At 44.1% G+C, this 23,952-nt stretch overlaps 1 protein-coding gene across 2 annotated transcripts in view; it reads left to right on the top strand.

The window, feature by feature from the left end:
• pip4p2 (phosphatidylinositol-4,5-bisphosphate 4-phosphatase 2) overlaps positions 1-23,952 on the top strand; it is a 53,762-nt gene that overhangs the window by 26,606 nt on the left and 3,204 nt on the right. For both annotated transcript variants that reach the window (XM_071369065.1, XM_071369066.1), the window contains exons 2-4: positions 7,217-7,365; positions 19,892-19,998; positions 23,294-23,417. In XM_071369065.1, coding sequence (XP_071225166.1) covers positions 7,217-7,365; positions 19,892-19,998; positions 23,294-23,417 — 380 coding nt within the window. The remainder of the gene's footprint in view (positions 1-7,216; positions 7,366-19,891; positions 19,999-23,293; positions 23,418-23,952) is intronic.

Genomic DNA, 23,952 nt, shown 5'->3' with positions numbered 1-23,952 from the left:
TTATCCAGTCAGGAGAAGAACAGTTACTGAGTCTAGATGTTATCCAGTCAGGAGAAGAACAGTTACTGAGTCTAGATGTTATCCAGTCAGGAGAAGAACAGTTACTGAGTCTAGATGTTCTCCAGTCAGGAGAAGAACAGTTACTGAGTCTAGATGTTATCCAGTCAGGAGAAGAACAGTTACTGAGTCTAGATGTTATCCAGTCAGGAGAAGAACAGTTACTGAGTCTAGATGTTATCCAGTCAGGAGAAGAACAGTTACTGAGTCTAGATGTTATCCAGTCAGGAGAAGAACAGCTACTGAGTCTAGATGTTATCCAGTCAGGAGAAGAACAGTTACTGAGTCTAGATGTTATCCAGTCAGGAGAAGAACAGTTACTGAGTCTAGATGTTCTCACATCAGGAGAAGAACAGTTACTGAGTCTAGATGTTATCCAGTCAGGAGAAGAACAGTTACTGAGTCTAGATGTTATTCAGTCAGGAGAAGAACAGTTACTGAGTCTAGATGTTCTCACATCAGGAGAAGAACAGTTACTGAGTCTAGATGTTATCCAGTCAGGAGAAGAACAGTTACTGAGTCTAGATGTTATCCAGTCAGGAGAAGAACAGTTACTGAGTCTAGATGTTATTCAGTCAGGAGAAGAACAGTTACTGAGTCTAGATGTTCTCACGTCAGGAGAAGAACAGTTACTGAGTCTAGATGTTATCCAGTCAGGAGAAGAACAGTTACTGAGTCTAGATGTTATCCAGTCAGGAGAAGAACAGTTACTGAGTCTAGATGTTATCCAGTCAGGAGAAGAACAGTTACTGAGTCTAGATGTTATCCAGTCAGGAGAAGAACAGTTACTGAGTCTAGATGTTATCCAGTCAGGAGAAGAACAGCTACTGAGTCTAGATGTTATCCAGTCAGGAGAAGAACAGTTACTGAGTCTAGATGTTATCCAGTCAGGAGAAGAACAATTACTGAGTCTAGATGTTATCACATCAGGAGAAGAACAGTTACTGAGTCTAGATGTTCTCACATCAGGAGAAGAACAGTTACTGAGTCTAGATGTTCTCCAGTCAGGAGAAGAACAGTTACAGAGTCTAGATGTTCTCCAGTCAGGAGAAGAACAGTTACTGAGTCTAGATGTTATCCAGTCAGGAGAAGAACAGTTACTGAGTCTAGATGTTCTCCAGTCAGGAGAAGAACAGTTACAGAGTCTAGATGTTCTCCAGTCAGGAGAAGAACAGTTACTGAGTCTAGATGTTATCCAGTCAGGAGAAGAACAGTTACTGAGTCTAGATGTTATCCAGTCAGGAGAAGAACAGTTACTGAGTCTAGATGTTATCCAGTCAGGAGAAGAACAGTTACTGAGTCTAGATGTTATCCAGTCAGGAGAAGAACAGTTACTGAGTCTAGATGTTATCCAGTCAGGAGAAGAACAGTTACTGAGTCTAGATGTTATCCAGTCAGGAGAAGAACAGTTACTGAGTCTAGATGTTATCCAGTCAGGAGAAGAACAGTTACTGAGTCTAGATGTTATCCAGTCAGGAGAAGAACAGTTACTGAGTCTAGATGTTATTCAGTCAGGAGAAGAACAGTTACTGAGTCTAGATGTTCTCCAGTCAGGAGAAGAACAGTTACTGAGTCTAGATGTTATCCAGTCAGGAGAAGAACAGTTACTGAGTCTAGATGTTATCCAGTCAGGAGAAGAACAGTTACTGAGTCTAGATGTTATCCAGTCAGGAGAAGAACAGTTACTGAGTCTAGATGTTATTCAGTCAGGAGAAGAACAGTTACTGAGTCTAGATGTTATCACTTCAGGAGAAGAACAGTTACTGAGTCTAGATGTTATTCAGTCAGGAGAAGAACAGTTACTGAGTCTAGATGTTATCCAGTCAGGAGAAGAACAGTTACTGAGTCTAGATGTTCTCCAATCAGGAGAAGAACAGTTACTGAGTCTAGATGTTATTCAGTCAGTAGAAGAACAGTTACTGAGTCTAGATGTTATCCAGTCAGGAGAAGAACAGTTACTGAGTCTAGATGTTATCCAGTCAGGAGAAGAACAGTTACTGAGTCTAGATGTTATCCAGTCAGGAGAAGAACAGCTACTGAGTCTAGATGTTATTCAGTCAGGAGAAGAACAGCTACTGAGTCTAGATGTTCTCCAGTCAGGAGAAGAACAGCTACTGAGTCTAGATGTTATTCAGTCAGGAGAAGAACAGTTACTGAGTCTAGATGTTATCCAATCAGGAGAAGAACAGTTACTGAGTCTAGATGTTATCCAGTCAGGAGAAGAACAGTTACTGAGTCTAGATGTTCTCCAGTCAGGAGAAGAACAGTTACTGAGTCTAGATGTTATCCAGTCAGGAGAAGAACAGCTACTGAGTCTAGATGTTATTCAGTCAGGAGAAGAACAGTTACTGAGTCTAGATGTTATCCAGTCAGGAGAAGAACAGTTACTGAGTCTAGATGTTATCCAATCAGGAGAAGAACAGTTACTGAGTCTAGATGTTATCCAGTCAGGAGAAGAACAGTTAATGAGTCTAGATGTTATCCAATCAGGAGAAGAACAGTTAATGAGTCTAGATGTTATCCAATCAGGAGAAGAACAGCTACTGAGTCTAGATGTTATCCAATCAGGAGAAGAACAGTTACTGAGTCTAGATGTTATCCAGTCAGGAGAAGAACAGTTACTGAGTCTAGATGTTATCCAGTCAGGAGAAGAACAGCTACTGAGTCTAGATGTTATCCAGTCAGGAGAAGAACAGTTACTGAGTCTAGATGTTATCCAATCAGGAGAAGAACAGTTACTGAGTCTAGATGTTATCCAGTCAGGAGAAGAACAGTTACTGAGTCTAGATGTTATCCAATCAGGAGAAGAACAGTTACTGAGTCTAGATGTTATCCAGTCAGGAGAAGAACAGTTAATGAGTCTAGATGTTATCCAATCAGGAGAAGAACAGTTACTGAGTCTAGATGTTATCCAGTCAGGAGAAGAACAGTTAATGAGTCTAGATGTTATCCAGTCAGGAGAAGAACAGCTACTGAGTCTAGATGTTATCCAGTCAGGAGAAGAACAGTTACTGAGTCTAGATGTTCTCCAGTCAGGAGAAGAACAGTTACTGAGTCTAGATGTTATCCAGTCAGGAGAAGAACAGCTACTGAGTCTAGATGTTATCCAGTCAGGAGAAGAACAGCTACTGAGTCTAGATGTTATCCAGTCAGGAGAAGAACAGTTACTGAGTCTAGATGTTATCACATCAGGAGAAGAACAGTTACTGAGTCTAGATGTTATCCAGTCAGGAGAAGAACAGTTACTGAGTCTAGATGTTATCCAGTCAGGAGAAGAACAGTTACTGAGTCTAGATGTTATCCAGTCAGGAGAAGAACAGCTACTGAGTCTAGATGTTATCCAGTCAGGAGAAGAACAGCTACTGAGTCTAGATGTTATCCAGTCAGGAGAAGAACAGTTACTGAGTCTAGATGTTCTCACATCAGGAGAAGAACAGTTACTGAGTCTAGATGTTATCACATCAGGAGAAGAACAGTTACTGAGTCTAGATGTTATTCAGCCAGGAGAAGAACAGTTACTGAGTCTAGATGTTCTCCAGTCAGGAGAAGAACAGTTACTGAGTCTAGATGTTATCCAGTCAGGAGAAGAACAGCTACTGAGTCTAGATGTTATCCAGTCAGGAGAAGAACAGTTACTGAGTCTAGATGTTATCCAGTCAGGAGAAGAACAGTTACTGAGTCTAGATGTTATCCAGTCAGGAGAAGAACAGTTACTGAGTCTAGATGTTCTCCAGTCAGGAGAAGAACAGTTACTGAGTCTAGATGTTATCCAGTCAGGAGAAGAACAGTTACTGAGTCTAGATGTTATCCAGTCAGGAGAAGAACAGTTACTGAGTCTAGATGTTATCCAGTCAGGAGAAGAACAGTTACTGAGTCTAGATGTTATCCAGTCAGGAGAAGAACAGCTACTGAGTCTAGATGTTATCCAGTCAGGAGAAGAACAGTTACTGAGTCTAGATGTTATCCAGTCAGGAGAAGAACAGTTACTGAGTCTAGATGTTCTCACATCAGGAGAAGAACAGTTACTGAGTCTAGATGTTATCCAGTCAGGAGAAGAACAGTTACTGAGTCTAGATGTTATTCAGTCAGGAGAAGAACAGTTACTGAGTCTAGATGTTCTCACATCAGGAGAAGAACAGTTACTGAGTCTAGATGTTATCCAGTCAGGAGAAGAACAGTTACTGAGTCTAGATGTTATTCAGTCAGGAGAAGAACAGTTACTGAGTCTAGATGTTATCCAGTCAGGAGAAGAACAGTTACTGAGTCTAGATGTTATCCAGTCAGGAGAAGAACAGTTACTGAGTCTAGATGTTATCCAGTCAGGAGAAGAACAGTTACTGAGTCTAGATGTTCTCCAGTCAGGAGAAGAACAGTTACTGAGTCTAGATGTTATTCAGTCAGGAGAAGAACAGTTACTGAGTCTAGATGTTATCACATCAGGAGAAGAACAAGCGAAGGAAGCAGCATAGGGGAAGGTAGGGTGGGTTTATAGAGACAAGACGGAGAGTTCCACAGTGACTGAAGTTGAGGGACCATGGGGCATAAAAGGCTTAGTGTGGAATAAGGGTTAACTAGAGGGATGGTTGGCCGTGGAATAAACATAACATGGGGTGTGGGTGTGCTTCTGCACCTCTATTAGATCATTATAATAATAGCCATCCCATGTCCAGTCATACTCTGGGTCTCAGCGTGTGTCCCTCAACGTCATTCCGTCTCCGTTGTAGCATTCAATTCGTGGTCATGGTGTGTCTGTGAATCACAACATTTAAAGACGATGAGTGATCACAACATTTAAAGACGATGAGTGATCACATCATTTAAAGACGATGAGTGATCACAGCATTTAAAGACGATGAGTGATCACAGCATTTAAAGACGATGAGTGAATCACAACATTTAAAGACGATGAGTGATCACAACATTAAAGACGATGAGTGATCACAACATTAAAGACGATGAGTGATCACAGCATTTAAAGACGATGAGTGATCACAACATTAAAGACGATGAGTGATCACAACATTAAAGACGATGAGTGATCACAGCATTTAAAGACGATGAGTGATCACAGCATTTAAAGACGATGAGTCATCACAGCATTTAAAGACGATGAGTGAATCACAACATTAAAGACGATGAGTGATCACAGCATTAAAGACGATGAGTGATCACAGCATTTAAAGACGATGAGTGATCACATCATTAAAGACGATGAGTGAATCACAACATTTAAAGACGATGAGTGATCACAACATTAAAGACGATGAGTGATCACAGATTTTAAAGACGATGAGTGAATCACAACATTTAAAGACGATGAGTGATCACAGATTTTAAAGACGATGAGTGATCACAACATTAAAGACGATGAGTGATCACAGATTTTAAAGACGATGAGTGAATCACAACATTTAAAGACGATGAGTGATCACAGATTTTAAAGACGATGAGTGATCACAACATTTAAAGACGATGAGTCATCACAAAATTTAAAGACGATGAGTGATCACAGATTTTAAAGACGATGAGTGATCACAACATTAAAGACGATGAGTGAATCACAACATTTAAAGACGATGAGTGATCACAGATTTTAAAGACGATGAGTGATCACAACATTAAAGACGATGAGTGAATCACAACATTTAAAGACGATGAGTGATCACAGATTTTAAAGACGATGAGTGATCACAGATTTTAAAGACGATGAGTGATCACAACATTTAAAGACGATGAGTGATCACAGCATTTAAAGACGATGAGTGATCACAGCATTTAAAGACGATGAGTCATCACAACATTTAAAGACGATGAGTGAATCACAACATTTAAAGACGATGAGTGATCACAACATTAAAGACGATGAGTGATCACAACATTAAAGACGATGAGTGATCACAACATTAAAGACGATGAGTGATCACAACATTTAAAGACGATGAGTGATCACAACATTTAACCTCTCTGGGATATGTGGGACGGTAGCGTCCCACCTGGCCAACATCCAGTGAAAATGCAGAGCGCCAAATTCAAATAAATTACTATAAAAATTAAACTTTCATGAAATCACACATTCTATATACCAAATTAAAGCTACACTTGTTGTGAATCCAGCCAATGTGTCAGATTTCAAAAATGCTTTACGGCGAAAGCAAACAATGCTTTTATCTGAGGATAGCACCCCAGTAAACAATCACAGACAATCATATATCAACCCTCCCGGCGCGACACAAAACGCAGAAATAAAGATGTAATTCATGCCTTACCTTTGACGAGCTTCTTCTGTTGGCACTCCAATATGTCCCATAAACATCACAAATGGTCCTTTTGTTTGATTAATTCCGTCGATATATATCCAAAATGTCCATTTATTTGGAGCGTTTGATCCAGAAAAACACCGGTTCCAACTCGCTCAACATGACTACAAAAGTTACCTGTAAGCTTTGTCCAAACATTTCAAACTACTTTTGTAATACAACTTTAGGTATTTTTTTACGTAAATAATTGATAAAATTGAAGACGGGATGATCTGTGTTCAATACCGGAGGAAAACAATGTGTAGCATGCTTTATGGTCACACGCCTCTAACAAACACTCTTCATTTCTCAAAGGAAAAACCTCAACCAAATTCTAAAGACTGTTGACATCCAGTGGAAGCGATAGGAACTGCAGGAAGGTCCCTTAGAAATCATTCCCAATGAAATCTCATTGAAAAGAGAGTGACTTCAAAAAGAAAATCTGAATGGTTTGTCCTCGGGGTTTTGCCTGCCAAATAAGTTATGTTATAGTCACAGACATGATTCAAACAGTTTTAGAAACTTCAGAGTGTTGTATATCCAATACTACTAATAATATGCATATATTAGCAACTGGGACTGAGTAGGAGGCAGTTTACTCTGGGCACGCTTTTCATCCAAACGTGAAAATGCTGCCCCCTATCCGTAAGAAGTTTTAAAGACGATGAGTGATCACAGCATTTCTACAGAATGAGCAAGACACAATACAACTTCAGCATAATGTTGACAAAATGGTCACTTAGAACTGCACACCAACCAGTACTGGGACCATAGGAGGCTTGCTCCAATGTGCAGGAAGGGTACCCATCATCAACTGTATCTAATGTGTCATTAAACCAGGTGCTGTGTGTCTGTCTCTCCAGCTGAACTACCCCCCCCCTACACAGCCATCGCCAGTCCCGACCCAGGGGGGGTACCCGTCATCAACTGCCGGGTGTGCCAGTCCCTCATTAACCTGGATGGCAAGCTGCAGCAGCACGTGGTGAAGTGTACTGTGTGCAACGAGGCCACGGTAAGACTCACCTGTGTGTGTGTGTGTGTGTCTCTCTGTGTGTATGTTTGTGTGTGTGTGTCTCTCTGTGTGTTTGTGTGTGTGTGTGTGTGTGTGTGTGTGTGTGTGTGTGTGTGTGTGTGTGTGTGTGTGTGTGTGTGTGTGTGTGTGTGTGTGTGTGTGTGTGTGTGTGTGTGTGTGTGTGTGTATGTTTGTGTGTGTGTGTGTGTTTGGTGACTCCCAGCTGCAGACTCCTACAGTACCTACTGCAGGGCCTGGCAGACCTGAGGTCAGGGTTAGGTCATCTATACCACACCATCATCCTACCTTAGGTCAGGGTTAGGTCATCTATACCACACCATCATCCTACCTTAGGTCAGGGTTAGGTCATCTATACCACACCATCATCCTACCTTAAGGTCAGGGTTAGGTCATCTATACCACACCATCATCCTACCTTAAGGTCAGGGTTAGGTCATCTATACCACACCATCATCCTACCTTAAGGCCAGGGTTAGGTCATCTATACCACACCATCATCCTACCTTAAGGCCAGGGTTAGGTCATCTATACCACACCATCATCCTACCTTAAGGCCAGGGTTAGGTCATCCATACCACACCATCATCCTACCTTAAGGCCAGGGTTAGGTCATCTATACCACACCATCATCCTACCTTAAGGCCAGGGTTAGGTCATCTATACCACACCATCATCCTACCTTAAGGCCAGGGTTAGGTCATCCATACCACACCATCATCCTACCTTAAAGCCAGGTTTAGGTCATCTATACCACACCATCATCCTACCTTAAGACCAGGGTTAGGTCATCTATACCACACCATCATCCTACCTTAAGGCCAGGGTTAGGTCATCCATACCACACCATCATCCTACCTTAAAGCCAGGGTTAAGTCATCTATACCACACCATCATCCTACCTTAAGGCCAGGGTTAGGTCATCCATACCACACCATCATTCTACCTTAAGGCCAGGGTTAGGTCATCTATACCACACCATCATCCTACCTTAAGGCCAGGGTTAGGTCATCTATACCACACCATCATCCTACCTTAGGTCAGGGTTAGGTCATCTATACCACACCATCATCCTACCTTAAGGCCAGGGTTAGGTCATCTATACCACACCATCATCCTACCTTAGGTCAGGGTTAGGTCATCTATACCACACCATCATCCTACCTTAGGTCAGGGTTAGGTCATCTATACCACACCATCATCCTACCTTAAGGCCAGGGTTAGGTCATCTATACCACACCATCATCCTACCTTAAGGCCAGGGTTAGGTCATCTATACCACACCATCATCCTACCTTAAGGCCAGGGTTAGGTCATCTATATCACACCATCATCCTACCTTAAGGTCAGGGTCAGGTCATCTATACCACACCATCATCCTACCTTAAGGTCAGGGTTAGGTCATCTATACCACACCATCATCCTACCTTAAGGTCAGGGTTAGGTCATCTATACCACACCATCATCCAACCTTAAGGCCAGGGTTAGGTCATCTACACCACACCATCATCCTACCTTAAGGCCAGGGTTAGGTCATCTATACCACACCATCATCCTACCTTAAGGTCAGGATTAGGTCATCTATACCACACCATCATCCTACCTTAAGGTCAGGGTTAGGTCATCTATACCACACCATCATCCTACCTTAAGGCCAGGGTTAGGTCATCTATACCACACCATCATCCTACCTTAAAGCCAGGGTTAGGTCATCTATACCACACCATCATCCTACCTTAAGGCCAGGGTTAGGTCATCTATACCACACCATCATCCTACCTTAAGGCCAGGGTTAGGTCATCTATACCACACCATCATCCTACCTTAAGGCCAGGGTTAGGTCATCTATACCACACCATCATCCTACCTTAAAGCCAGGGTTAGGTCATCTATACCACACACATACTGTAGTGATGTCACCAGTCTAGAGGAGGATTCTAACAAGACACAGTTGCTTTTGTTAACAGTTGCTTTTGTTAACAGTTGCTTTTATTTACAGTTGCTTTTATTTACAGTTGCTTTTATTTACAGTTGCTTTTGTTAACAGTTGCTTTTATTTACAGTTGCTCTAATTAACAGTTGCTCTAATTAACAGTTGCTTTTGTTAAAAGTTGCACTCATAACAATGTAGAAACATCAGTAACAGCATCATATTAACATGTGGTTACGTGGTAATGTAGTCTTTTACAGTACTACAGACCCTACAGTACTACAGACCCTACAGTACTACAGACCCTACAGTACTACAGACCCTACAGTACTACAGACCCTACAGTACTACAGACCCTACAGTACTACAGACCCTACAGTACTACAGACCCTACAGTACTACATACCCTACATTACCACAGACCCTACAGTACCACAGTACTACAGTACCACAGTACTACAGACCCTACAGTACTACAGACCCTACAGTACTACAGACCCTACAGTACTACAGACCCTACAGTACTACAGACCCTACAGTACTACAGACCCTACAGTACTACAGACCCTACAGTACTACAGACCCTACAGTACTACAGACCCCACAGTACTACAGACCCTACAGTACTACAGACCCTACAGTACCACAGACCCTACAGTACTACAGACCCTACAGTACCACAGTACTACAGACCCTACAGTACTACAGACCCTACTGTACTACAGACCCTACAGTACCACAGACCCTACAGTACTACAGACCCTACAGTACTACAAACCCTATAGTACCACAGTACTACAGACCCTACAGTACTACAGACCCTACAGTACTACAGTACTACAGACCCTACAGTACTACAGACCCTACACTACCACAGACCCTACAGTACTACAGTACCACAGTACTACAGACCCTACAGTACTACAGTACTACAGTACTACAATACTACAGACCCTACAGTACTACAGACCCTACAGTACCACAGTACTACAGACCCTACAGTACTACAGACCCTACAGTACTACAGCCCCTACAGTACTACAGTACCACAGTACTACAGACCCTACAGTACTACAGACCCTACAGTACCACAGACCCTACAGTACTACAGTACTACAGACCCTACAGTACTACAGACCCTACAGTACTACAGACCCTACAGTACTACAGACCCTACAGTACTACATACCCTACATTACCACAGACCCTACAGTACCACAGTACTACAGACTCTACAGTACTACAGTACTACAATACTACAGACCCTACAGTACTACATACCCTACAGTACTACAGACCCTACAGTACCACAGTACTACAGACCCTACAGTACCACAGACCCTACAGTACTACAGACCCTACAGTACTACAGTACTACAATACTACAGACCCTACAGTACTACAGACCCTACAGTACTACAGACCCTACAGACCCTACAGTACCACAGACCCTACAGTACCACAGTACTACAGACCCTACAGTACTACAGTACTACAGTCCCTACAGTACTACAGACCCTACAGTACTACAGACCCTACAGTACTACAGACCCTACAGTACTACAGACCCTACAGTACTACAGTGCCCTACACTACTACAGTCCCCATACAGACCCTACATTACTACACTACTACAGTCCCCTTACAGACCCTATTCAATTCAATTCAATTTTATTTTATATAGCCCTTCGTACATCAGCTAATATCTCGAAGTGCTGTACAGACACCCAGCCTAAAACCCCAAACAGCTAGTAATGCAGGTGTAGAAGCACGGTGGCTAGGAAAAACTCCCTAGAAAGGCCAAAACCTAGGAAGAAACCTAGAGAGGAACCAGGCTATGAGGGGTGGTCAGTCCTCTTCTGGCTGTGCCGGGTGGAGATTATAACAGAACTATGCCAAGATGTTCAAAAATGTTCATAAGTGACAAGCATGGTCAAATAATAATCATGAATAATTTTCAGTTGGCTTTTCATAGCCGATCATCAAGAGTTGAAAAACAACAGGTCTGGGACAGGTGGCGGTTCCATAACCGCAGGCAGAACAGCTGAAACTGGAATAGCAGCAAGGCCAGGCGGACTGGGGACAGCAAGGAGTCACCACGGGCGGCAGTCCCGACGCATGGTCCTAGGGCCCAGGTCCTCCGAGAGAAAGAAAGAGAGAAGGAGAAAATTAGAGAGAGCCAAGATTTTCAAAATGTTCATAAATGACAAGCATGGTCAAATAATAATCAGGAATAAATCTCAGTTGGCTTTTCATAGCCGATCATTAAGAGTTGAAAACAGCAGGTCTGGGACAGGTAGGGGTTCCATAACCGCAGGCAGAACAGTTGAAACTGGAATAGCAGCAAGGCCAGGCGGACTGGGGACAGCAAGGAGTCACCACGGCCGGTAGTCCCGACGTATGGTCCTAGGGCTCAGGTCCTCCGAGAGAAAGAAAGAGAGAAGGAGAAAATTAGAGAGCGCCAAGATTTTCAAAATGTTCATAAATGACAAGCATGGTCAAATAATAATCAGGAATAAATCTCAGTTGGCTTTTCATAGCCGATCATTAAGAGTTGAAAACAGCAGGTCTGGGACAGGTAGGGGTTCCGTAACCGCAGGCAGAACAGTTGAAACTGGAATAGCAGCAAGGCCAGGCGGACTGGGGACAGCAAGGTGTCATCATGCCCGGTAGTCCTGACATATGGTCCTAGGGCTCAGGTTCTCAGAGAGAAAGAGAGAACGAAAGAATTAGAGAGAGCATACTTAAATTCACACAGGACACTGGATAAGACAGGAGAAGTACTCCAGGTAACCAACTGACCCTAGCCCCCCGACACATAAACTACTGCAGCATAAATACTGGAGGCTGAGACAGGAGCGGTCAGGAGACACTGTGGCCCCATCCGAAGAAACCCCCGGACAGGGCCAAACAGGAAGGATATAACCCCACCCACTTTGCCAAAGCACAGCCCCCGCACCACTAGAGGGAAATCCTCAACCACCAACATTACAATCCGGAGACAAGGCCGAGTATAACCCACAAAGGTCTCCACCACAGCACAAACCAAGGGGGGGCGCCAACCCAGACAGGAAGATCACGTCAGTAACTCAACCCACTCAAGTGACGCACCCCTCCTAGGGACGGCATGAAAGAGCACCAGCAAGCCAGTGACTCAGCCCCTGTAACAGGGTTAGAGGCAGAGAATCCCAGTGGAGAGAGGGGAACCGGCCTGGCAGAGACAGCAAGGGCGGTTCGTTGCTCCAGAGCCTTTCCGTTCACCTTCACACTCCTGGGCCAGACTACACTCAACCATATGACCTACTGAAGAGATAAGTCTTCAGTAAAGACTTAAAGGTTGAGACCGAGTCTGCGTCTCTCACATGGGTAGGCAGACTGTTCCATAAAAATGGAGATCTATAGGAGAAAGCCCTGCCTCCCGCTGTTTGCTTAGAAATTCTAGGGACAATTAGGAGGCCTGCGTCTTGTGACCGTAGCGTACGTATTGGTATGTACGGCAGGACCAACTCGGAAAGATAGGTAGGAGCAAGCCCATGTAACGCTTTATAGGTTAACAGTAAAACCTTGAAATCAGCCCTTGCCTTAACAGGAAGCCAGTGTAGGGAAGCTAGCACTGGAGTAATGTGATCAAATTTCTTGGTTCTAGTCAGGATTCTAGCAGCCGTATTTAGCACTAACTGAAGTTTATTTAGTGCTTTATCCGGGTAGCCGGAAAGTAGAGCATTGCAGTAGTCTAACCTAGAAGTAACAAATGCATGGATTAATTTTTCTGCATCATTTTTGGACAGAAAATTTCTGATTTTTGCAATGTTACGTAGATGGAAAAAAGCTGTCCTTGTAACAGTCTTGATGTGTTCGTCAAAAGAGAGATCAGGGTCAAGAGTAACGCCGAGGTCCTTCACAGTTTTATTTGAGACGACTTTACAACCATCAAGATGAATTGTCAGATTTAACAGAAGATCTCTTTGTTTCTTGGGACCTAGAACAAGCATCTCTGTTTTGTCCGAGTTTAAAAGTAGAAAGTTGTCAGCCATCCACTTCCTTATGTCTGAAACACAGGCTTCTAGCGAGGGCAATTTTGGGGCTTCACCATGTTTCATTGAAATGTACAGCTGTGTGTCATCCGCATAGCAGTGAAAGTTAACATTATGTTTTCGAATAACATCCCCAAGAGGTAAAATATATAGTGAAAACAATAGTGGTCCTAAAACGGAACCTTGAGGAACACCGAAATGTACAGTTGATTTGTCAGAGGACAGACCATTCACAGAGACAAACTGATATCTTTCCGACAGGTAAGATCTAAACCAGGCCAGAACTTGTCCGTGTAGACCAATTTGGGTTTCCAGTCTCTCCAAAAGAATGTGGTGATCGATGGTATCAAAGGCAGCACTAAGGTCTAGTAGCATGAGGACAGATGCAGAGCCTCGGTCTAATGCCATTAAAAGGTCATTTACCACCTTCACAAGTGCAGTCTCAGTGCTATGATGGGGTCTAAAACCAGACTGAAGCATTTCGTATACATTGTTTGTCTTCAGAAAGGCAGTGAGTTGCTGCGCAACAGCTTTTTCTAAAATTTTTGAGAGGAATGGAAGATTCGATATAGGCCGATAGTTTTTTTATATTTTCCGGGTCAAGGTTTGGCTTTTTCAAGAGAGGCTTTATCACTGCCACTTTTAGTGAGTCTGGTACACATCCGGTGGATAGAGAGCTGTTTATTATGTTCAACATAGGAGGGCCAAGCACAGGAAGCAGCTCCTTCAGCAGTTTAGTAGGAATAGGATCCAGTATGCAGCTTGAAGGTTTAGAGGCCATGATTATTTTCATCATTGTGTCAAGAGATATAGTACTAAAACACTTAAGTGTCTCTCCCGATCCCAGGCCCTCGCAGAGCTGTGCAGATCCAGGACAGCTAAGCCCTGGAGGAATACGCAGATTCAAAGAGGAGTCCGTAATTTGCTTTCTAATGGTCATGATCTTTTCCTCAAAGAAGTTCATGAATTTATTACTGCTGAAGTGAAAGCCATCCTCTCTTGGGGAATGCTGCTTTTTAGTTAGTTTCGCAACAGTATCAAAAAGAAATTTTGGATTGTTCTTATTTTCCTCGATTAACTTTTACTGCCTCAGAAACCCGGATCCGGGAGCACCCCCCACCCCCCACACACTGATTAGCATAGATAGCATAGCTTCAGAAGTAGATAGTAGCATCTAAATATCATTAAATCACAAGTCCAAGACACCAGATGAAAGATACAGATCTTGTGAATAAAGCCACCATTTCAGATTTTTAAAATGTTTTACAGGGAAGACAAAATATGTAAATCTATTAGCTAAACACGTTAGCAAAATACACCACTATTCTAACTCCATCAGTTTCTTACTCCTTCAGGTGCTATCACCAATTCGGCTCAACTAAGATATTGATAGCCAATAACCTATAAAAAAAACCATCAGATGACAGTCTGATAACATATTCATGGTATAGGATAGTTTTTGTTAGAAAAAAGTGCATATTTCAGGTAGAAATCACAGTTTACAATTGCACCGACCATCACAAATCCACTAGAATTACTAGATAGAGCAACGTGTATGACCAATTTACTCATCATAAAACATTTCATAAGAATAGACAAAGCATAGCAATGGAAAGACCCAGATCTTGTGATTCCAGACAATATTTCAGATTTTCTAAGCGTTTTACAGCGAAAACACAATAAATCGATAAGTTAGCATACTACATGTGAAAACGTTACCAGAGCATCGATTCCAGCCAAAGAGCGCTATAACGTAATCACCGCCAAAAGATATTAATTTTTTCACTAACCTTCTCAGAATTCTTCCGATGACACTCCTGTAACATCATTTTACAACATACATATACAGTTTGTTCGAAAAGGTGCATATTTAGCCATACAAAACCGTGGTTACACAATGAAAATACTAGGAAATCAAGCCTCAATATGTCTGACGTCATCTATCAGAGTGATCTAGTTTAATTAAAAGCTAATCATATACTTGACTAAAAAATACAGGGTTGACAGGAATCGAAAGACAAATTAGTTCTTAATGCAACCGCTGATTTACATTTTTAAAATTATCCTTACTTTTCAATACAGGGTTGGCCAAGTGAAGCTATACAAAACAAAATGGCGAAAAATGCGTTTAAAATATTTCGACAGAAACACGGTTTATCATATTAAATATTGCTTACTTTGAGCTGATCTTCCATCATATTCTTGGGCAATGTATCCTTTCTATGTTATAAACGTCTTTTGGTCGATAGATGTCCTCTGTCCTTCGAAATGTCCACTAACAACGACCGAGACCGCGAAACGTTCCCAAAGCTAGAAAGTGCACGACAAATAAATTCCTCAGAATCGCACTAAACGGATATAAATTGCTATAAAACGTTTCAAATTAACTACATTATGATGTTTTTAACAACTATAACGACTGAAAACATGACCGGAGAAATATAGCTGGTTAGAAAACGATTTGGAACGAGACAGGTCCGATGGCCTTCACGCTTGAGGCGCACGTTGAGAAAGAGGGGTCTCTGTACATTTTTGTCATTTATAATGGCTGTGAACGTCCCATCGAGTTCATTGAAAACGTGATGACGTACAGACACCCAGAGGAAGACGTAGGTAGTGTCGGTTTCTTCATAGCATTCACTGTGGCCTTATAAACAGACCCCAGATCAGAGGTAAAAATTTCTGAAATCTGAACCCTGTCATGAAAAGTGCTGTAAAAATTGTTCTGTACCACTCAGAGACAAAATTTCAACTCCTATAGAAACTATAGACTGTTTTCTATCCAATAATAACAATAATATGCATATTGTACGATCAAGAATTGAGTACGAGGCAGTTTAATTTGGAAATGTAAAAAAAAAAATAATGCTAACAGCTCCCCCTATTGACAAAAGGTTAAGTTGGAAAAGTAGGATGATCGAGCAGCAGTGAGGGCTCTTCGGTACTGCACGGTACTGTCTTTCCAAGCTAGTCGGAAGACTTCCAGTTTGGTGTGGCGCCATTTCCGTTCCAATTTCCTGGAAGCTTGCTTCAAAGCTCGGGTATTTTCTGTATACCAGGGAGCTAGTTTCTTATGACAAATGTTTTTCGTTTTTAGGGGTGCAACTGCATCTAGGGTATTGCGCAAGGTTAAATTGAGTTCCTCAGTTAGGTGGTTAACTGATTTTTGTCCTCTGATGTCCTTGGGTAGGCAGAAGGAGTCTGGAAGGGCATCAAGGAATTTTTGTGTTGTCTGAGAATTTATAGCACGACTTTTGATGCTCCTTGGTTGGGGTCTGAGCAGATTATTTGTTGCGATTGCAAACGTAATAAAATGGTGGTCCGATAGTCCAGGATTATGTGGAAAAACATTAAGATCTACAACATTTATTCCATGGGACAAAACTAGGTCCAGAGTATGACTGTGGCAGTGAGTAGGTCCAGAGACATGTTGGACAAAACCCACTGAGTCGATGATGGCTCCGAAAGACTTTTGGAGTGGGTCTGTGGACTTCTCCATGTGAATATTAAAATCACCAAAAATTAGAATATGATCTGCTATGACTACAAGGTCTGATAGGAATTCAGGAAACTCAGAGAGGAACGCTGTATATGGCCCAGGAGGCCTGTAAACAGTAGCTATAAAAAGTGATTGAGTAGGCTGCATAGATTTCATGACTAGAAGCTCAGTACTACAGTACTACAGTCCCCCTACAGACCCTACACTACTACAGTCCCCATACAGACCCTACATTACTACAGTACTACAGACCCTACAGTACTACAGACCCTACAGTACCACAGTACTACAGACCCTACAGTACTACAGACCCTACAGTACCACAGTACTACAGACCCTACAGTACTACAGACCCTACAGTACCACAGTACTACAGACCCTACAGTACCACAGTACTACAGACCCTACAGTACTACAGTACCACAGTACTACAGACCCTACAGTACTACAGACCCTACAGTACCACAGTACTACAGACCCTACAGTTCTACAGACCCTACAGTACCACAGTACTACAGACCCTACACTACTACAGTCCCCATACAGACCCTACATTACTACACTACTACAGTCCCCCTATAGACCCTACAGTACTACAGTCCCCCTACAGACCCTACCCTACTACAGTCCCCATACAGACCCTACAGTACTACAGTGCCCTGTGTCTGTAAATCAGTTTCCTCAGTCGTCTCAGCTGAGAAGGATCTAACGGTCTGTCAGTCGATCCATGCGGCCCGGGGCTGACCTCACTAAGAGGCTATTAGTAGCCTGTACTGCCGTGCTCTGCTCTGTCTAGACTCAACCCAAAGGGGTGCATACACTTAAAGCCATAGCCATGACTGGGCAGAATTTGGACTAATCAGAATGGGACTGGATGTGTCCCAAATATATATATGGATTTCCCCCCCCCGCAATAATAGCATGTATGTCATTGTTTTTGAATGTCTTATTATATTATGGGATGTACAGTCCCTTCAGAAAGTCTTCATACCCCTTGACTTATTCAACATTTTGTTGTGTTACAGCCTGAATTTAAAAAATATATATATATATTTTCATATTTCTCACCCATCTAAACACAATACCCCATAATGACAAACATGTCTGTAGAACATTTTTCAAATCTATTGAAAAATAAATGCAGAAGAATCTCACTTACTGTACATAACTATTCACACCCCTGATTCAATACTTTGTACTGTAGAATCACCTTTGACAGTGATTACAGCTGTGAGTGTTTCTGGGTAAATCTCTAAGATCTTTCCACACCTGGATTGTGCAACATTTGCCCATTTTATTATTTTCAAGCTCTGTCAAATTGGTTGTTGATCATTGCTAGACAACTATTTTCAGGCCTTGTCATTGATTTTCAAGTAGATTTAAGTCAAACTGTAACATGGCCACTGAGGAACATTCACTGTCTTCTTGATAAGCAACTCCAGTGTATATTTGGCCTTGTGTTGTAGGTTATTGTCCTGCTGAAAGGTGAATTCATCTCCCAGTGTCTGTTGGAAAGCAGACTGAACCAGGATTTCCTGTAGGATTTTACTTGTGCTTAACTCCATTATGGTCAGGGCAGGCAGTATGGTCAGGGCAGGCAGTATGGTCAGGCAGGCTTGAGGTCAGGGCAGGCAGTATGGTCAGGCAGGCGGGTTCAGAGTCAAGGCAGGCAAGGGTCAAAACCAGGAGGACTAGTAAAAAAACAGAGAAAATGAAAAATCAGGCCCACAGAGTAACACGCTGGTTGACTTGACAAATCAAGACAAACTGGCACAGACAGACAAACACAGGTATAAATACCCAGGGGGTAATGGGGAAGATGGGTGACACCTGGAGGGGGTGGAGACCAGCACAAGGACAGGTGAAAACAGACCAGGGTGTGACAGTATTGATACACCATCCAAAGTATAGGTCATATTTTCACCATATATTCAATGTCTGTTTTTCTTTTTACTCATCTACCAATGGGTGCCTTTCTTTCCGAGGCATTGGAAAACCTCCCTGGTCTTTATGGTTGAATATGTGTTTGAAATTCACTGCTCGACTGAGGGACCTTTATAGATAATTGTATGGGTATAGATATGAGGTAGTCATTCAAAAATCCTGTTAAACACTATTATTGCACACAGAGTGAGTCCATGCAACTTATTATGTGACTTGTTCAATACATTCTTTACTCCTGAACTTATTTAGGCTTACCATAAAACAGGGGTTAAATACGTATTGACCCAAGACATTTCAGCTTTTTTTTATTTATTTTTATTAATTAATTTGTAAAACATAAAAAAAAACTCAAATTTGACATTATGGAGTATTGGGTGTAGGCCAAGTGACCAAAAAATCTAAATGGAATACATTTTAAGTGCAGGCTTTAACACAACAAAATGTGGAATAAGTCAAGGGGTGTAAATACTTTCTGAAGTAGCTACAGCAGCGTGAAGGTCTCCATTTGGGGTGAAGGTCTCCATCTGGGGTGAAGGTCTCCATCTGGGGTGAAGGTCTCCATCTGGGGTGAAGGTCTCCATCTGGGGTGAAGGTCTCCATCTGGGGTGAAGGTCTCCATCTGGGGTGAAGGTCTCCATCTGGGGTGAAGGTCTCCATCTGGGGTGAAGGTCTCCATCTGGGGTGAAGGTCTCCATCTGGGGTGAAGGTCTCCATTTGGGGTGAAGGTCTCCATCTGGGGTGAAGGTCTCCATCTGGGGTGAAGGTCTCTGAAGGTCTCCATCTGGGGTGAAGGTCTCCATTTGGGGTGAAGGTCTCCATCTGGGGTGAAGGTCTCCATCTGGGGTGAAGGTCTCCATCTGGGGTGAAGGTCTACATCTGGGGTGAAGATCTCCATCTGGGGTGAAGGTCTCCATTTGGGGTGAAGGTCTCCATCTGGGGTGAAGGTCTCCATCTGGGGTGAAGGTCTCCATCTGGGGTGAAGGTCTCCATCTGAAATCCTCCATTTGTAAAATATTGAGCTTTGATGCAAACCAAAGGTATTGTTGAAGTTTACATAAACGTTTATTTCAATCATCCTTAGAGATGTTCTTTTTCTTTCAGCCTATCAAAAACCCACCGACTGGGAAGAAGTATGTACGGTGTCCCTGTAACTGTCTCCTCATCTGCAAAGACTCATCTAGGAGGATAGGATGCCCCAGACCCAACTGGTAGGTGATAGGATGCCCCAGACCCAACTGGTAGGTGATAGGATAACCCAGACCCAACTGGTAGGTGATAGGATGCCCCAGACCCAACTGGTAGGTGATAGGATGCCCCAGACCCAACTGGTAGGTGATAGGATGCCCCAGACCCAACTGGTAGGTGATAGGATGCCCCAGACCCAACTGGTAGGTGATAGGATGCCCCAGACCCAACTGGTAGGTGATAGGATGCCCCAGACCCAACTGGTAGGTGATAGGATGCCCCAGACCCAACTGGTAGGTGATAGGATGCCCCAGACCCAACTGGTAGGTGATAGGATGCCCCAGACCCAACTGGTAGGTGATAGGATGCCCCAGACCCAACTGGTAGGTGATAGGATGCCCCAGACCCAACTGGTAGGTGATAGGATGCCCCAGACCCAACTGGTAGGTGATAGGATGCCCCAGACCCAACTGGTAGGTGATAGGATGCCCCAGACCCAACTGGTAGGTGATAGGATGCCCCAGACCCAACTGGTAGGTGATAGGATGCCCCAGACCCAACTGGTAGGTGATAGGATGCCCCAGACCCAACTGGTAGGTGATAGGATGCCCCAGACCCAACTGGTAGGTGATAGGATGCCCCAGACCCAACTGGTAGGTGATAGGATGCCCCAGACCCAACTGGTAGGTGATAGGATGCCCCAGACCCAACTGGTAGGTGATAGGATGCCCCAGACCCAACTGGTAGGTGATAGGATGCCCCAGACCCAACTGGTAGGTGATAGGATGCCCCAGACCCAACTGGTAGGTGATAGGATGCCCCAGACCCAACTGGTAGGTGATAGGATGCCCTAGACCCAACTGGTAGGTGATAGGATGCCCCAGACCCAACTGGTAGGTGATAGGATTCCCCAGACCCAACTGGTATGTCATAGGATGCCCCAGAACCAACTGGTAGGTGATAGGATGCCCTAGACCCAACTGGTAGGTGATAGGATGCCCCAGACCCAACTGGTAGGTGATAGGATGCCCCAGACCCAACTGGTAGGTGATAGGATGCCCCAGACCCAACTGGTAGGTGATAGGATGCCCCAGACCCAACTGGTAGGTGATAGGATGCCCTAGACCCAACTGGTAGGTGATAGGATGCCCCAGACCCAACTGGTAGGTGATAGGATTCCCCAGACCCAACTGGTATGTCATAGGATGCCCCAGAACCAACTGGTAGGTGATAGGATGCCCTAGACCCAACTGGTAGGTGATAGGATGCCCCAGACCCAACTGGTAGGTGATAGGATGCCCTAGACCCAACTGGTAGGTGATAGGATGCCCCAGACCCAACTGGTAGGTGATAGGATGCCCCAGACCCAACTGGTAGGTGATAGGATGCCCCAGACCCAACTGGTAGGTGATAGGATGCCCCAGACCCAACTGGTAGGTGATAGGATGCCCCAGACCCAACTGGTAGGTGATAGGATGCCCTAGACCCAACTGGTAGGTGTTAGGATGCCCCAGACCAAACTGGTAGATGATAGGATGCCCCAGACCCAACTGGTAGGTGATAGATGCCCCAGACCCAACTGGTAGGTGATAGGATGCCCCAGACCCAACTGGTAGGTGATAGGATGCCCCATACCCAACTGGTAGGTGATAGGATGCCCCAGACCCAACTGGTAGGTGATAGGATGCCCCAGACCCAACTGGTAGGTGATAGGATGCCCTAGACCCAACTGGTAGGTGATAGGATGCCCTAGACCCAACTGGTAGGTGATAGGATGCCCTAGACCCAACTGGTAGGTGATAGGATGCCCTAGACCCAACTGGTAGGTGATAGGATGCCCCAGACCCAACTGGTAGGTCAGAGTTCACGACAGGCAGCTCTCTCTGTCTACATCAGCCCCAAGAATACAGTGCACAAAGGGCTTCTGGTCTAGAGTACATTCGGAATGTCCTTGCTGGTCCAGAGTCCAGTAGGTAAATCCTTGCTGGTCCAGAGTCCAGTAGGTAAATCCTTGCTGGTCCAGAGTCCAGTAGGTAAATCCTTGCTGGTCCAGAGTCCAGTAGGTAAATCCTTGCTGGTCTAGAGTCCAGTAGGTAAATCCTTGCTGGTCCAGAGTCCAGTAGGTAAATCCTTGCTGGTCCAGAGTCCAGTAGGTAAATCCTTGCTGGTCCAGAGTCCAGTAGGTAAATCCTTGCTGGTCTAGAGTCCAGTAGGTAAATCCTTGCTGGTCCAGAGTCCAGTAGGTAAATCCTTGCTGGTCTAGGGTCCAGTAGGTAAATCCTTGCTGGTCTAGAGTCCAGTAGGTAAGTCCTTGCTGGTCTAGAGTCCAGTAGGTAAATCCTTGCTGGTCCAGAGTCCAGTAGGTAAATCCTTGCTGGTCCAGAGTCCAGTAGGTAAATCCTTGCTGGTCCAGAGTCCAGTAGGTAAATCCTTGCTGGTCCAGAGTCCAGTAGGTAAATCCTTGCTGGTCCAGAGTCCAGTAGGTAAATCCTTGCTGGTCCAGAGTCCAGTAGGTAAATCCTTGCTGGTCCAGAGTCCAGTAGGTAAATCCTTGCTGGTCCAGAGTCCAGTAGGTAAATCCTTGCTGGTCCAGAGTCCAGTAGGTAAATCCTTGCTGGTCCAGAGTCCAGTAGGTAAATCCTTGCTGGTCCAGAGTCCAGTAGGTAAATCCTTGCTGGTCCAGAGTCCAGTAGGTAAATCCTTGCTGGTCCAGAGTCCAGTAGGTAAATCCTTGCTGGTCCAGAGTCCAGTAGGTAAATCCTTGCTGGTCCAGAGTCCAGTAGGTAAATCCTTGCTGGTCCAGAGTCCAGTAGGTAAATCCTTGCTGGTCCAGAGTCCAGTAGGTAAATCCTTGCTGGTCCAGAGTCCAGTAGGTAAATCCTTGCTGGTCCAGGGTCCAGTAGGTAAATCCTTGCTGGTCCAGAGTCCAGTAGGTAAATCCTTGCTGGTCTAGAGTCCAGTAGGTAAATCCTTGCTGGTCCAGGGTCCAGTAGGTAAATCCTTGCTGGTCCAGAGTCCAGTAGGTAAATCCTTGCTGGTCCAGAGTCCAGTAGGTAAATCCTTGCTGGTCCAGTAGGTACATCTTTGATTTCACCAGGAGAGGATGTTTTCAGAAATGTTCTTAGAAAGAGGAAAAGTTAAAAACCTTAAGTGTGTTCTTACATACAGGGATGTTAAAGACCATGAATCCAGTAACAAACTGACCATCAGTAACCAATAGTACCACTTACCTGGGAAACATGGGTAAACAAAGTGATCCATCACTACTGTATGGTAACCCCTCCCCCTCTGTGTCCCCCCCCCCCCCCCCCCACACAGCAGACGCATCATCAACCTGAGCCCGGTGATGGTGATTCCAGAGGAGCAGCCGGCCCAGCCAGCCCTGCCAGTCCAGCCTGAGGGCATGAGAGTGGTCTGTGGCCACTGTGGAAACACCTTCCTCGTATGTGGCCAATCAGTGTGCCCTCTGAGCAGCAGTCAGCACCTTCTGGCCTGTCAGAGACTAGCCTGTATTCAGGTGTCTCAGAGTGGTAGTGCTGGCCTAGGATCAGGTCTCCTTTGTCCATTCCTTATAATAGAAAAGGCAAAACTGATCCTAGATCAGGACGACTAAACTGAGACACTTAATGAATGTGCTGTGCAGTCTTGCCAACGACAGTGGTCATAGAAGTTTGGCAAGACAGAACAAACAGATCTGGGACCAGGCTAGTCAGTCACAGACTGACTCTCTAATCGTGTGTGTGTGTGTGTGTGTGTGTGTGTGTGTGTGTGTGTGTGTGTGTGTGTGTGTGTGTGTGTGTGTGTGTGTGTGTGTGTGTGTGTGTGTGTGTGTGTGTGTGTGTGTGTGTGTGTGTGTGTGTGTGTGTGTGTGTGTGTGTGTGTGTGTGTGTGTGTGTGTTACACCAAACATTTGTGTGAAACTTGGAGTAATATAAGCACTACCTATTTGACCTTTTGCAGTAGGGTAGTTTGTACTT

Source organism: Salvelinus alpinus, chromosome 26 (assembly GCF_045679555.1).
Source record: "Salvelinus alpinus chromosome 26, SLU_Salpinus.1, whole genome shotgun sequence".
Lineage (NCBI taxonomy): Eukaryota > Metazoa > Chordata > Actinopteri > Salmoniformes > Salmonidae > Salvelinus > Salvelinus alpinus.
This window is presented reverse-complemented; position numbering and strand designations above follow the sequence as displayed.